At 29.6% G+C, this 16,892-nt stretch overlaps 1 protein-coding gene across 1 annotated transcript; it reads right to left on the reverse strand.

Annotated features, from left to right (window-relative positions):
- Window positions 1-14,317: 14,317 nt before the first annotated feature.
- On the reverse strand, window positions 14,318-16,617 carry LOC118048081 (serine/threonine-protein kinase RIPK). Its single transcript, XM_035057619.2, has 5 exons — window positions 15,884-16,617; window positions 15,578-15,713; window positions 15,332-15,468; window positions 15,111-15,234; window positions 14,318-14,955 (listed from the first exon to the last, which is right to left on the reverse strand). Exons 1-5 carry the CDS (start codon window positions 16,262-16,264, stop codon window positions 14,369-14,371), a joined length of 1,365 nt encoding a protein of 454 aa, XP_034913510.1. The 5' UTR covers window positions 16,265-16,617; the 3' UTR covers window positions 14,318-14,368.
- Between the last annotated feature and the right edge of the window lie 275 nt (window positions 16,618-16,892).

Consider the following 16,892-nt stretch of genomic DNA (forward strand, 5'->3'; position numbering starts at 1 on the left):
TCACCTTGTTCTTGTGTTATGTTTGCAATGAAGCAAGTCTCCAAGCAAGTTGCAGGGATAATATTGATGCTCCCGCTTAAGAAGCTGCAGGTTACAACAGCCCCACCTCAATGAATTCGCCGCATCAATATTTTGACTTCTCATTTCTTGTCCTTTCGTCGAGAAGGGGCTATTAACAAATCATCCCCGTAGCAGTTAACTCTGACCGGAGTAGCTAAAATGTTTAGGGTTTAAATTTAATTTTTAGAAATTATTAATTTAAGTTTTATAAATTTTAGAATTATTAAAATTTTATATATTTTATTAATTTCAGCATTCATAAAATTAATTTAGATACATATAAGTTGATCTCGATATCCATATTAAAAATCCCTCTACTAGATATGGAAGGAAGTTATAAAAAAGGAGTTTTAGGTTTTCTTTTATTATGATTAAGATTGTAGTAAATATTGTTTTTAAAGTATTTTTTATTTGAAAATATATTAAAATAATATTTTTTATTTTTTAAAATTTATTTTTGATAACAATACATTAAAATGATTTAAAAATATTAAGAAAATTAATTTGAAACTAAACAAATTTAATTTTTTTCAAAATAAATTATCAAATCACAATCCCAAACTCCTGAAACCCGTTTAGAAACGCGGGCCAACCTGCTTTTTCAAAAACTTAAAAAAAATATTTTGTTAAAAATTAAAATTTTTTTATATGTTTTGGATCGTTTTGATGCGCTGATCTTAAAAAAAAATTATTTTAATATATTTCAGCATGAAAAATATTTTAAAAAGCAATTGTAATTGCAACTACATTCCCAAACAGGTCAGAATGCCTTCACAATTCAAAATTTTTATCATACATTTAAATGTTAAAGCATTATTTTTTTTCATGAAAAAATCAATCAACTTTTTCATTAATTTTAGCTTTAAGCAAATGAAAGAAATACGTGTCAAATGTTAAATTTCTAAGGACTATAATTTTTTTTTAAAAATAAAAATAAATAAATATGAAACTAATTATATTTTTTTCTTTATTTATTTATTTTTAAATCTGAATTGAGAAATTATTTTTTTTAGAAAGCCAAAAACGTTTTTGTTTTTAAATTTCTCACTTCTTTTTTTAATTTTAGATGGCTAGATTTTTTTTTTCTATTTTAAAAAGTCAAAATAAAAATGTTAAGAAAGAAATAAATTATATGTAAAAGATATTGTAAAACCTAAACAAGAAAAGTCATGCCTAAGAAACATGACACATCTACCATCATCTTATCTTTCAATGAATATTATTAGATTATAGTTTTATTTACAAGACCCAAATAATCACTATGGTTAGTTAATTGATATGTTAGTAATAACAAATATTTTTTTTTTCATGAATAATAAAAGTTATTTAAAAATAAACAAAAATAGTACCCATAGTAAATAAAATAAAAATAAAAATAGATAAAATAATAGTTAGTTTAATGAATAATTTTTAAAATTGAAGCCAATAGAAATTTGATATATGCTCTTCCAATTTCTTAAAAGTCAAAATTAACAAAAATTGGTTTAAATCGAGTATAGAGAGGGACAAACAATACCCTTATATCTAAATTATAGTTTTAAAACCCAACCCAATAGGTTAACCGGGACTTGAAGCTAGAATCGGACCGGGTTTAAAAAAAATAAAAGCAGTAAAAAAACCCAGCTGACTCGGCAATCCTGTTGACCCGGAAAAACCAAGTTAAAAACTCGGTTACAACTTGTTGACTAATTATTTTTTTTAATCAAAATAATATCATTTTGATTTATAAAAAAACATATATTGGATTGACCCGGTCAAAACACATGCTCAGGTCTTGGATTAGGTCAATTACCGAGTCAGGTTTAAAAACTATGAAAATATATTATGCATTCAGTTGTCCAAATTCAAATTATTTATAAAATATCGATGCTAAATATCATTTAATAAATTTATATTTATCTCATATGAAATATTTGTTGGTATTTTCTCCTGTTTGATCATTTAACAAATAACTATAGCAAAATTCATGGAAAATTTGATTAATCAACATGATAGAGCTAGTAAAGGAAACCAACACGAGGTTCACTCTAATTTTTGTAAACAATTGGGAACAGTCACATGAATGAAAAATGACTATCTTGCACATATTAAACAGAATATAATTTATTAATTAAAAGTATTATGATTATCCATGTTACAAAATCCCTCATTATATCTAAAATGTCTCAATGTTTTCAAAAAACTTCTTTATTATTGAAGAGGATTTCTTAAAAAGGATATTTTGGATAAAAAAAAGAAAATAATATTTATTTAAACAGAGTTTTTGTTAAATACTTTAAGTTTTGAATAATTCATATAATTTTATAATACTTAAAATGATTTTTTTTAAATGTGCCCCTTTGATTGCAAGTTGTCTATGTTAATAATCATATGATCGAGTCACTGATGTTAATTACTTATAGATTCACACGCTTTTTTTTTTCTTTCATGGATAAAAGAAAAATGATATAATAAACTTATAATATATTAAAGAATACCCCCAAAATCTCTTCAACTTGAAATTTATATTATTTTGTATTTAATTTTTTTAAATAAAAAAAAAAATTAAATTTGTGATCGTTTAACCGCTTAATCATTAAATTTGATAATATATCAAATAATTATTTCAATTCAATAATTTAAGTTTAAGCTATTATGTAAAATTTAAAATATAATTCATATTATTCTGAATTATTTGGCAGCCTGCAAATTACTAATTTTTTTTAAAAAAGATATCAAGTATTCATCGTGACTTCTGAGGTGATTCAAGCAGTTAATATCATTGTTTTTCTGTAGTTTCTTGTATCATTCTTCCCGCCATCTCAAAACTCTGTTTACTTCGTTCAAGTTGTCTACAACTCTCTCATTGTTTGGTCGAATTCTGGGTTGGTGTAGCGGCTCTAGCGGCTTGGTTTTCTGATCATTTGCTGTTGTATCTTGGCGCGAGAACCAGCTATTTAGCAAGGTGCAGAGGGCCTCCTTCATGGCTGGCGAGTGGCTGTGTCGTGGTTGTGCATTAAACAGACACCCTATTTGCCATGCCCTTTTCCCTTTCCTGTTCATTGATCAGGGGATAAGGATTTTTCCTGGGAATTTGATGTTGGGTTTGGTTCTAACTTGTTTGCTCGGTAGATGGTTGCCTCAGCTCTCTTCCCTCTCTCCAGATTTTGCCGGGCCTTTTCAAAACAAGTTTTCTTCTTCTTTTTGGTTTCGTTTGTCTTTGATATTCGGTTTCTTTTTCTTATTTTTACCAGGTTTGATTGGAATGTTTTTGGTTAAAATGCATTGCTTGGCACTATTTTTTATCTAAATAATTCACTGAAATTGGGGTGTCAGTGGTCTATGGGATGGCATATAAGGTTGGTTTTCTCCAATTGTTTCCATTTACAAAAAAAAAAAAATAAAAAAAAAATACAGGTTGTAGAGTTATTTGCTCTGTTCCCTTCGTTCTGTGTTTTGTTTGTTTCTTTTTTTCACTGCCTTAGTGTTGCTTGTTCAGGCTCTATTCTGTTCAGTCTTTGGCAGGTAACTCTTCTGGGATTCATCGGTTTTTATTAGTGTTGATTACTTGTCTGGACCTTAACAGAGAAGGGATTAATTGATCTGAAAATACTTTCAATATTGAAAACTAGAAAAAAAAAAAAAAAAAAAAAAAAAAAAAGAGCCTCCTAACTTGTTGTCTTTATCAGTCAAGGCAAACATGAAGTCCACAATATTATTAATTTTGACAGTTTATCAAATATGAAATGGAAATTCTTATGTCCAAATCTTATACAAACACGTAGATGGACTGTTGGTCCTAACATTTTGGTGAAAAATAAAGTGATGCTCCCAATTATTGAAAAGTGGTTCTCTAGTATATGATCTTTTGCGTATAATATCGTGGCGACCCATCTATTTAATTTCTATAAGAAAGGGGCTTTTTTTGTTTTTTGTTTTAGAAAGGGGAAGAGGTTTGAAACTTGTAAAAGTAAATCATTACCTAAGGAATTCTAACTAATTTTTAGAGTTTTAATGTAAGAGAATAATTATATTAAAGAAAAGATACTATCATTTAAAAATATCATACATGAGATAAGTTATATTATTACTTGTCTTATATTCTAAATGATATGTTATGCCTAATCTGCTAGTAGCATGACTCCAAGGAGATAATAATTCTAATGCAATAAGGTAATAATGAGTAGGTTTAAGCCTCATTCTAAAGTTCATGTAATCTTTGTTACTCCCAATTATTTAGTGAATGACACATTTATAATTATTTATTACATGTGACCCCTAGTCTATAAAATCATGTCATGAATAATTGAGGGGGTTTTATTAGGCTCATTGAAATTAACCCAAATCTTAGAAAAAATCATCATTAAATATTTTGTTTATGCAATAATAGTTCAAGGATATTGACTTATTTAGGTTATTTTATCCTTTAATATTGAGGTTCACTTGTAGTTTCTATTGAATGAGATTTTTATGATTGAATCCTTTAATATCCAAGTAGTAATTGTTATGGGTTGATATAATTAGAGATAAGGATCTAGTGGCATGAATATTTAAGGCTTACTAAAATAATTAATACACTCAATTGACACTTATGTCATCAATGGATATTGAACATAAAAGCTGGAAATTTTAAAAAGAAAATAGACTAAAGTGTTATTTCTCATTACCATTTAAGATAATAACTCTTTATCAATCTATTTCTCATAAACATTATAAGTGAATAGCAATAAGTTTATTTTTTTATAAAGTTAAAAAAAAAATGGTTTTACACTACCAAAATCTTTATATTTACCGATGGAATTTTCCATCAATATTTGTACTATCATTTCATTGGTAATTAATTTACCAACAAAATTACAGACGGAAAATACTCTGTCGATGAATCTTTCATCGATAAGTCTGTTTGTAATAAAAAAATATTATTACCAATGGATTTACTAACGGAAAAGGCATGCAAAAAATTTTTTATCCACTTCATTCTGTCAGTATTTTTCTAAAAAAAAAATACTGTATATAATTCTGTCGATAATTATTTAAAAATATTTTTTAAAAAATTTATTTTACAAAACTATAAAATAATTAAATTAATATAAATCAACACTCTATAATACTCAAAACGCTTAGAAGAAAGAAGAAGAAAATCATATGAAAAAAAAAATCATACAACAATATTCATACAATTATTAAGAACACAAACAATTAAAAATAAAATAAAATAACAAATATAGTGAAAAAAATGAAAAAAAGAAGAAGAAGAAAATATTACCTTAATGTGGTTGCAAGTGAAGTTAAGAAGAGAGAGAGAAAAAATTCATAAAATATATTAATTAAAAAAAACTGAGAAGAAAAAAAAAAAATACATAACTAAGCATGGATGAAAAAAGGAGTTCAGGAGAGGAAAGAAAAGAAAGAAATGGATATTGATATTTTTTACATATGGGAAATAAGAAGAAGAACAAATGAGTCTCGTCTGTTGTGAAATTAGGGTCCTCAGCTTTTTATTGAGGTATTTTATCAATGAATAATTAAATATTAATATTTTTAATAATTCTTTTGGTGATTCCGTTTATAATATTTAATTTAATAATTTTTTTTTAAAATTGTCAAATATCACCGACGACTTTTCAATCCATTCATGATTCTGTTTGTAATATTTAATTTAATCAAAATTTTTTAGAAAACCGTCAAATTACACATCGATGAATTTTCAATCCGTCAATGATTTTGTCTGTAAAGAACAATAATTAACAGTGCAATTGGAAAGTGAATAGTTCTGGAGTTCCCTAGAAAATACCGACACAATTTATTCCGTCGGTAATTTCTGTTGGTATAAATGACACATCATTGTTTTTTTTGCTTTGTTTTAATTATTATTTTTTCCCATTATAATTCTCTCGATATATACTTAGAGAATATTTCCGTTGAAAATTTACTGATAAAAATATTTTCTTGATATTTATGTTTGTATTTATTGATTTTCTGGTATTGTTAGAATGCTTCCAGATGAGAGCCATTTTCATATGAATGAAGCCTTAATAGACAAGTATTTTTATATATATTTTTGTCAGAAAAAAGAGCATGCCAACGTTAGATGAAAAATACCGAAATGACAACAATGACTAATTAATGAACATACACCGATAATAACTAGGTATAAAAATATTTCAACTTGTGAGAAGCTTGGCCAAAATACATGGTCAAAAAAGGAATTTTAATATAAAAAAACTGGCAGTATGAAGAAATAGTTAATCTATGCACTAAAGTGCGATTATCATTGAGAAAACACAAAAACATAGACTATTTGTTCATTATAGGTTTCTTGGGCAAAAGGAAAACAAACGCCTAAATCTTCATGCACAAGTCACGGTTATACAACATTTCTTTTAGCAATTTTGGCAAGAATATAACACAGTAAAAAAAAAAAAAAAAAACTATAGAAGAAAAGCTGAATTCACGAGGAGAAATTCATGCACTCTTAAACATGTATACTCATGTTATGTGTTTTAAGCAAACAAAAAGGGGGGCAGCCTCCTTCCTTTGTTTTGGTGTTATAATACCACTAAGAATATTTTAAGGCAATCTGCATATTTTAAAAATATATATGCAGGCTTTTCTGTATAAAAATACCTCAAAACATAAAACCAAAAGAGACTAGCGATGCCAAAAATGAGAACTTTGCTCTTTTGCTTTCTGTTTGCACAATAATTCGTAAGATCCATACACATCCCAGCCATAAAAAAAGAGAACACATGCCTGAAAAGAGGGAATACATGCATCTTTATCATGTGAAAAACCATCCTATAGGTGCTAGTTTATCTTGCCAAAAATAACACATATGATTTGATAAAAAAGGAGGAGGCATATGATAAGCATAAGAGCAAAAGAAAGACCTACACAAGTCTGTCGTGCTTCCATTTAATGGAAACTACACTCACAAGCTGTCTCTTCTCATGCCAAAAGGGTCATTAAAAACCTGGAAAGATGGTTTCACGAGAAAAAAAGAGGGAGAAAAATAGCCAAAAACCCTAGAGCAACAACACCCTAACATGTTTATTCATGTATTTTACAGCAAAATCAACAAAGAAACTCCTATATCTTATTATTATTAGCCTGAAATGCTTGAAACCAAGACATTATTTTTGCATAGTAAATGAACCAAATAATGAACCAAGACCTTTGCTCCCCTGTTACCTCCCTTAGTTAGGGTTTGAAAGAGGTACATATTTATAGGTAAGTGAGGAGGGGTTTGAGGTTTTTATGATGGCTAGATCAACACCCTTGATCGATCCTTAGGAAGACATCCTAACCCTTAATCTCTCTCAAACCTTGTCCCATTCTCTACTATAAAGTTGGATTAGATGGTATTGAAATATTGCTGTGCTCTGCAGGTTTGTTCACAGGCTTTGCAGGGTTTTTTGGCTGGCTTGGACAGGGCATTTAACTAAAAAAGGGGTTGCAAATGAGGTACAAGGTCAGGGATGATGAGGAGTGTATTTCTTGTCTTTGATGATGGGTATAACAGAAGATCGAATGGACAAAAAAGGACCACTAAATTCTATTTTGTAAAGAACCCAAAAATTATAAGGAAAGAAGAATTACATGATGGGATACGCGTCATTTCTTCTTTAAAGGATAGACTGAACAACGCGTCATTTCTTCTTCTAATAATAGACTGAACAACGCGTCATTTCTGTCTATAAAGGATAGATGAAATGACATCGTTTTGGGCATTTTTAAATAATGCTTCAGTGTGCTTTTGATTTCAGTCCTTTTTGAAGATCTTCAATTCGGTCCTAAAAAAGAAATATATTTTTTGGAAATCCTTTCAATTTCTCCTTTTGATATTCTAAAAATTTTTTTTATTTTCATTACAATATGGTCATTGTTCCTCAAATTAAAAAATGTAAAGATTCTTAAAAATTATATTAAATATTTAATAAAAAAAAAAATTTTTCTTTAGTCATTTTTTTTTTATTTTTTATTAATTTACTTTTTTTATAATTTGTTTTTCATTAAAAACTAATTATCACCATATTTTATTAAAAAAAATTCATATTATCTTTACATGCATATAGAATAATATTTCAATAAATTTAAATTACATAAAATATTTACCATAAAAAGTTAAAAACATTTATATTTTATTCTCATTAAATATTAATGAGAAATTTATTTTAAAAATTCTTCATAATTATTCATAAAAAAATTAATAATATCCTCATAAGAAAATCGTTAATCTTCTTAAAATAATTGACATAATTAGTGGTCAATTAAATATTATTTTAATAAATTTATATAAAGATATTTGTTTGTTAAAAATAAAGGGATATCTAAAAAAAAAAAGAGAAATCTTAGGATAGGCACACAAGTCTAATTTTTTTTTTTTAACATGCATATGACACGTCATCCAACCTTTTGTTCTTGGCAAATTATATTTAAAAAGGGTTAAAAAGAAGTGACCACCTAGTTTTATGGTAACAATCCTAATTAATCTTTCAGAAGTTCTAGGCAATGGATTTAAGTTGTATCAAAATCTTATCTAAGTGGTTGAGTGTTTGTTTTTAATGTCAAAAGTGCCTAATATATTTGCTATGAGCTTTGCCTAAATAGATATATGTGTGTTTATTGTTTTCTTCATTCCTTTGAAACTGCTTCTATATAAAAAAAATGGCTGCTCACTTTGCTTATTAAAATGCAAAAATTAGAATTGCATTAATGTGATTCAAGCTTCACCAAAGCATCCATTATAAGTTTTAATTAAGCCAATTACAAGATTGAGGGCAAAGAAGCTCAAAGATATATTCAATGAGGTTATTCATAGTATTTGGGTTAATGTAAATTTTAAGGAGGCTACATCTTTAACAAGTGATGATCAGACCTTAGTCAATTTAATTTATATACAAGAGATGTCTGATCCATTTACTTAATGGGCTAATTAATTTTAGAAGTTGGAAGCTTATTTTTTCTAATGCATAATTTTACTTTGACAAGTATATTTTTTTTTATCCAACCATTATATTGGGCTAAAAGTTTAATATAAGATTCTAGAGGATTTATTTTATATTAATTTAAAATTTAAGATTCAACTCGAACCTCATGAAGGCTTTGTGATAAGGTTATAAGCTATTGTGCAAAAATTATATTAGTTTTCTAGTTGATTTATGATTTTTTTCCTATTTTATTTGAAATTTTTTTTTATTTTTCCAGCATGGTTAAGGATTTTTTACCTAGTATAAATAAGGTTATTTAGCTTGTAATTAAGTTTTTTAGGACAAAATTTGATTTTTAGCAATTATTATTGTGTGTGCGAGGTTGTGCTCGTACCTTTTAGTTCTTCATTGAATTACTTTGACTTATCAAATAATTGACCAATCTTCATGGTGTCTTCTATACTTTCATTCTTGTCTTTTTATCATGAAGTCATTGAGTGGAGATTCAAGTTACTTAAAGTTGGTGTTTTGGTACAAGTTATCGTTGTATTAAGCTTAATTTTAAACATGATCTTAGCTTTATTAGACAAAGTCGATTTGACTGTGGGTTTTTAGATCTTTATGTCCACATGAGGTTTATATTAGTTGGAATCAGAGCAGGGTTTTAAATAGGTTCATATCCCTTTTATGTTTAAGTTTTTCGCATACTCTATTGTTATAGAGTTTTTTATCTTCTCTAAAAAATCTATTTGAGAAATTAAGTCTTTTTTTTAAAAAAAAAGAAACTATTTGTGATCCTAATTAAATAAAGTCTTATAAAAAAAGAAGAACAAAGAAAAATCACAAGAAAATAAATGTTAAGGTTTCGTCGCATGCCTTGATTCAAGAAACATAGAATTCAATCCATCTTTGTTTTAAATCTGACAACAATCTTGATTCTTGGAGTTTTTTGGAGATAAATATTATTTGGAATATTTTAGGCTTACTTGGTTGATTTTTCTTGAAAATTACAAGAGGAAAAAAAAAACAAGTATATGACAATTCAAGGTAAAATATTTTTTATGAGAAAGGGGATGATGTGATCCAAGCTTCACCAAATGATCCATTAGAAGTTTTAGTTAGGTCAATTATAATATCAAGAGCAAATAAGCTTAAATATGCATTTAATAGGCTTCTTCAGAGTATTTACGCCAAAATGAATTTCAAGGAGACTACATCTTTAACAAATGGTGATCATACCTTAGTCAATTTAATATATTTACAAGAGAGACATGATTCATCTACTTCAGATGATAATTAATTTCGATAGTTAGAGGTTCATTTTTTCTATTGTATAGTTTTACTATAACAAGTATAATCTTCAATCCATTAGTTGAACCGGGTTAAAATTTTAATAGAAGCTTATGGAGGCCTTGTTTTATATTAGGTTAAAATCCTAGGTCAATCAGAAATCAGGATGAACTTGAGCCATAATCTATTGTGCAAGAATTATATTTGTTTTCTAGTTGATTTAGGATTATTTTTTCTATTTTATTTAGAGCTATTTTATTATTTTTTCCAACATTGTTTAGAACATTTTTACCTAGTATAAATGAGATTTTTTTCAGCTTGTAATTAGGGTTTTTTAGGACAAGACTTTGATTTTCGGAAATTATTATTTTGTATGTATGAGATTTTGCTCATATCTTTTAGTTCTTCATTGAACTTCCCTAACTTATTGAAGAATTGGTCAAGTTTTGTGATGTCTTCTATAATTCTCGTTTAAGTCTCTTTATAGGAGTTGAAGATTACTTATATTTTGATTAGTTGATGTAAAACTCAATTCCAAACCTTTCTTGGGAAAAGTCGATTTAACTGTGATTTTTTGAATCTTTGTATCCTTGGGGTTTACTTCACGGATGAATGGTGAGCAATAGATGGGCAAAAAGCTATTCAAGATTATATAAAGTAAAATGGATCTGAATGATAACAGTGTAACAATGATCAAATTAAAACTAAAGTAATCACAAATTAACAACTAAAACTACATAAATTTCAAACAAACCCTAATATGTCAAACTCTATATAAACAATTCTCACTATACAAGAAAAAAGTGCCAACGTGGCACCAATGTTTTTTGAAAACATTGCTAGTGCTAATTAGCGGTTTTTGAAAAATTAAAGTCTTTTTTTTACTTGTGTTAGTTTCTATTTTTTAAAAAACAAATGTGTTATTTTTTTTTAAAAAAAAATACTTATACATCTATGGTGTGCTAGGAGCTAGGTGTCTCGTTTTGTGTCAGCTAGCACGAGCTACCACGTATAATCATCCAAAATAGCTAATCTAAACTCAATGATTGGCTTGCACACTAGACATCATCCGCGTGCATGGTAGAGTGAAATTGATTTTTGGACAAAAAGGAAAATATATCTATTTAAGTTATTATTTAATACAAACTGTAAAATGCATCTTAAATGATAACAGCTACACTAATAAAGTAAAACCTCCAGGATAGTATTCAAAATTAAATAAAACCTAAACAATCATATGCTTTATCTTCATAGGATAATAATAATAAAAAAAAATTTCATGTGCAAATGATCCCTATATGATTTAGATTTAATGAATAAAGGCTACATAAAAAACTTCAGATAGATCCCAACATTAATTAAACAGATATGTCCCAAAGGTCTAGTATAATCACAAGTTAACAAATTTGCTAATTTGACTAAACTTTACCCACAATATTAATGTATCTAATTTTTCCTATAAAACGAGTTCAGCAGTTAAGGTAATTTTGATTTGGTTCATATTTTTAAGTCAGAATCGAGTTTAATTTTACATGAATTAAGTCTGACTTTATGTGAGTTAATCTGATTTTACATGTTAATATATATTAACTTGTAAATACAATTTTACAGATGAATTCATGATTTTAACATCAATGTTTGGTAATTACTGGACAAATAATTGTAACCATAAAACAAAACAAAACAAAGTTCGAAACTCGCTTACCACGTTTTACAGTAATCATCTAGTACCTGTGTGATCTACTACTATTATTTATGTTGCTCAGTTGCAGGCGAAAATATTGAAATTTCAAAAAAAAAAAAAAAAAAAAAAAAAAGGCTAGGCTACAGGCAGTCAGTCTGTCTTGTATGGAAGTTCAATTAGCATACACCTCTTTTTCCTGATGGGAGGGCATAAATTATATGTCCGAATCCAGTGCTCCAACATGGAGCATCATGTTCTTTAAGACATTCACGGCAATTTTTTTGTCTGTTTGCTTACTTAGTACGATAAATCACTGAGCAGTGAGTGAAATTGAATTGTCCTCTGTCGAAAAAGCAAATAAATTACACAGTTCAAGCTGATTGTTTATTGATAATATATTAATTAGTCCTACGCCTGCGAAATTTTAGACAATCTGCCAGCTAATATATAGCAGTACTGGAAGCTCATTAGCTCGTTTTCTAAGCATGCGCTTGGCTAGCTCTCTTCTCAATTGATGGGGATAATTATGTTTATTTTTTAAAGTATTTTTTTTTTTTAAAATAATATTATTTTTAAAAAAATCAAACTTTTAAGAAACACAATTCCAAATACGTTTCCAACCTCCAGCGTTTTCTTTTGCTTTGGAATGGAGGTAATACACTAATGATAAAGATCCTGGATGTCTAGTCCTCATTTTAGTGTTTAACCCGTGCTTTTGTTGTGGATTATAATGTTTTTTCAAAAAAAATATTAGGTATATAGGCTTTTTTAATATGTTTTTTTATATAAATCCATAGAAAATCAATGCAAAATAATAAGATCACGTGAATCCGAATCCCTAATATATGAAATGTTAAAAAATAAAACTTAAAAAAAACTACATAAAACAATCTAAAAAATAATAATTTTAAAAACAAAAATTCAAGTTTTCAAGAAACACCATTAGAAATACATTTACAACCTCACGTTTTTGCTTTTGCTTTGAAATGGAGGTAAGACAGTAATGATAAAGATCAAGTCTTTAGTGTTTACTCAGTCTGTAAATAGAATAATGAGTTATTGAGGATGGATTCTTGGTACAATTAAGTAGTCCTGTGGTCGTTTTGCTTTCCAGTTAGAGAGAAGAAATTTTTTATACAAAACAAAATTGATGGTACAGCTGTAAACAATCAATGTTTTCGACAAAAATTAATAATGCTTACGATAATGTAAACACAATTTGGATTGGTGGGAATTTAATCACAAATATTGTCAACGCGTTGTATGTTTCAAATTGCTTAGCTGTTGTAAAGAATCTTTGAAAATCCTGCTCGGCAAAACTTGCGTATTTATCTAATAAGGTTGCTGCTTTTTTCTTTCTTTTTTTTTTTTTGAATTGGTCTCTTGCCTGGCTCAAGAAAGAAAACTCATAGATCATGCGAGTCCCAGAGAAAAAAAAAACGGGGGTAGGCTGTCTTGTGTTTGAAAGAATCAATTTAAGGAAATGAAGAAGTCCTCCCACAATAATAAATCTTAAGCTTCAAGTTAAGGTTGTTAATTCTATTTTGATAGATGTTTTGTTTTTTTAATTGAAATGAAATATTTCAGTTTTGAAATGTTTTTGCGAGTCATTTCGGGGTTATATTGTTCATGTTGTGTGTGTATTCAACAAACATAATTCAAATTCAAGATAAATTAATTATAAATTATACAATACAAACACAATGCCAAACAAATATAATTTTAAATTTTAAAATATTTTTAAGTAATCAAGATTAAATAGATCTTTAACTTAAAATAATTCAACTTCAACAAAATATTAAAATATTATGAAAGTAAAATGTTTTAAGCACATATATTTTAAATATAAAGTTAATTAGGTCAATGTTATCAAGGCTAATAAAATCTAAAAGCATCCCTTATTTTGCTCAAATTCCTACAAAGTATAAACAAGAAAAAAAACAACATGAATATAAACCATATATATTAGTGATAAATCTAATTTTAAAAAATTAATATCATTGTTAATGAAAATAGTAATAATTATTTTTAATATTATTATTAATATCATTGTTATTGAAAATAGTAATGAAAAAGAGCTTTTTATACTCTGGGTGGTTTAATTAATTAAATTGAATAAAGATTCAATTTGATTCAATGGCTTTTCAAGAGCGAAACGGAATATGTGGAATGAAATCGGAACTTTCCGGCTGAAATTTAGTCTAAAAATCTGGAACGAACCGAGATTTAAAATGAGATGAAAATTATTCTGTTTTGTTTCGTTTTTTAAGTTGATATGGAAATATTTTCGATTATTCTAAATGAAACGAAAAATTGACAAACTTACTTCAAACTAATATTTGGGTGACAATATGGAACTCAAGGAAGCTAGCTAGCTAGCTCAAAAAGGAAAATGCATTTACAGTAATCAAGATTTACAGTTTGACTAAATATTGTTTAGGCTCGATCCCCTGGCTTTATGGTGCAAAGGAGAGTGCAATCCATTTCCATGATTTTGGCTTAGAGCAGTTTCTGAGTGAATGGTCGGAGACCTAGGCCGGGATCTACCTTGACGCTTTTGGCCTCGATGGAGTTGATGCTTTTGGTGCTGCTGCCCGTTCCTCTCTTTCTTCGTCTGATCCCTCTTGGTTTCACTCTCCTTGTTATCATCTTCTTTAAGATTTTCAGTTGGAACTGTGTACACAAAAGGTCCAATAGGAACGTCTTCAAAATCCTTGAGTGGATCCAGAGTGCTAACAACTATGCTCATTGTTGGTCTATGTTTTGGCCTGTGGCTCAGACATTGATAAGCCAATGCAGCTGCCTTTCGAGCTCCAGTTTCTGAGTATTGACCCTCCAGTCTCGGATCCATTATCCGGCCGAGTTTCCGGGGATCATTCAACATGGGCCTTGCCCACTCTGCCAGGTTCTGTTCTCTTTGGGGACGGTTTTTGTCCACAGACCTTCTCCCTGTAAGAAGCTCCAGTAGTACTACTCCAAAACTATACACATCACTCCTTGATGTCAGGTGACCTGAAACAATCAGTGTCAAATTAGATTTCTATATGTATATGCTGGCTGGGCAATATATATATCAAATGAATGCCAAGGTCAAATGCAACAATCATACACACACAAGTATGATTGAGTATTGGCTAGCTTAAAATTAAACATATATAATAAATTACCTGTCATGATATATTCAGGAGCGGCATAGCCTTGCGTTCCCATGACTCGGGTGGAAACGTGTGTGTCTGACCCTTCAGGACCATCTTTTGCTAGTCCAAAATCTGAGAGTTTCGGGGTATAATCCTGTGGAGAACATTCGGGGAAACATCATTATTAGAGGATTAATTAATATTGCGTGAACTAAGACGAGTCTTGATTAAAGAAATTAAGAGATGCTTACCGAGTCCAGCAAAATGTTGGAAGCTTTGAAATCTCTGTATATGACAGGCTTTTCTGATTCGTGGAGGAAGGCTAGGCCCTTTGCAGCTCCAACTGCAATTTTCGTTCTTGCTGACCACGGTAACGATACCGAATATCCTAAAAAATCAAAGAATACCTGTCAGCTCTCAGATTGCTTTTCTTATTGTAAAATAATTACATTTTATTTGCATAACAAATTAAACTTGGGATTTGCAAAGAAACATACTTCTAAATAACTGGTTCTCTAAACTTCCCCGGGGCATGTATTCATAAACCAGAAGCCTATGCTCCTCCTCGCAACAATAACCAATCAACTTCACAAGATGTGGATGCCTCAGTTGCCCTAGAAAGATCACTTCCGTCTAACAAAAGATTATTAAAAGAGAGAAAGAGACGGAGTTAGTTAATCATCTTACAGCTTGGATAGTGGAAGCCCCTTTAATTAAAAAGTAGCAAGGATATTTAAAAAGTATATACGAATGTAGGTATAATACGCACTACATGCTAGAAATGACAAGTTCAAAGCGCTCACCAACCACTCCCTGTGTCCCTGCGAGCCATCCAAGTCCAAAAGCTTAACGGCCACAGGCTGAGCCTTCAAGCCAGGCCTAAGCTTGTCATCGATGAAACCTTTGTGCACTGGTCCGAACCCTCCTTCACCGAGAAAGTTGCTTGCTGCGAAATTCTGTGTGATCACCTTCAACTCGGGGTGTGTAAAGACGTGAAGGTTAGAACCAGCGAGAGATACTGAGAGATCCTCGGATAGCGTGCTGGGATTGCTCAAATCGGACATTGAAAGCCTCTGCAATGAAGTTTGTTTCGTAACTATTTTCTTGGGTTTGGATGGTGAGATCTCATTAGGCTTGAAACAGCTTGAAACCATCGATCTCCATGTGGTTTTTTCGACCGTCATTATCACCAAGCTAACGATTCTTCAGCTTGTAATGATATTCGGTTTCTGGGATCAGCAGGAAAATGATGATATCCTCGTTGTTGTCGAAGGGATAGAAAAGCAACAAGTGTTCTTCCCAAGAGCAGGAGGAGGATTGGGAGGGAGTTAGGTAGGAAGAGGAGAGGAGATGGTGGAAATTGGGTGATGGGGTAATGGCTTAAAAAGGGGAGGCAATCGGGACCTAAACAATGATATTCAAATCAGCAATAGGCAGCTCTCAAAACGCGGACATGGAGAAAGAGGTTATCAACTCCTTTCTACGCACACACGTTTGATTCTTTCTTTTATCTCCTTGTCCATTTCTCAAAGCATGGAATTACAAATATAATATAATGTGGAATAAATCAAGATTTATTCATATTAAGTATACCATATAGTATTATTAGAATCAATCTACAGGGTTGGCTCAAGAGAAAATGACATGGATACCCCGCCTGACATTCTTATAACCAAGTCTTCAAGCCAGTCATGCGCACCAGCTATCCATGACAAAGTCAGAACAGTCAGAGGGCACTTTCGTCCAAACAAGAGATGGGTGATTTTGACAAAGGAAGCTAGGTTTGGTCGGATAGCAAAATAGCCCGTAAGC

The sequence above is a fragment of the Populus alba genome, chromosome 6 (genome assembly GCF_005239225.2).
Source record: "Populus alba chromosome 6, ASM523922v2, whole genome shotgun sequence".
Taxonomy (NCBI): Eukaryota; Viridiplantae; Streptophyta; class Magnoliopsida; order Malpighiales; family Salicaceae; genus Populus; species Populus alba.

Excerpts from the sequence above, each read along its gene's own strand:
- LOC118048081 (XM_035057619.2), bottom strand. The coding sequence starts at position 16,264 with ATGACGGTCGAAAAAACCACATGGAGATCGATGGTTTCAAGCTGTTTC. Across the intron at positions 15,714-15,883 it reads AGGGACACAGGGAGTGGTTG|ACGGAAGTGATCTTTCTAGG; the intron begins GTGAGCGCTTTG and ends ATCTTTTGTTAG. Across the intron at positions 14,956-15,110 it reads TCCTGAATATATCATGACAG|GTCACCTGACATCAAGGAGT; the intron begins GTAATTTATTAT and ends TGATTGTTTCAG.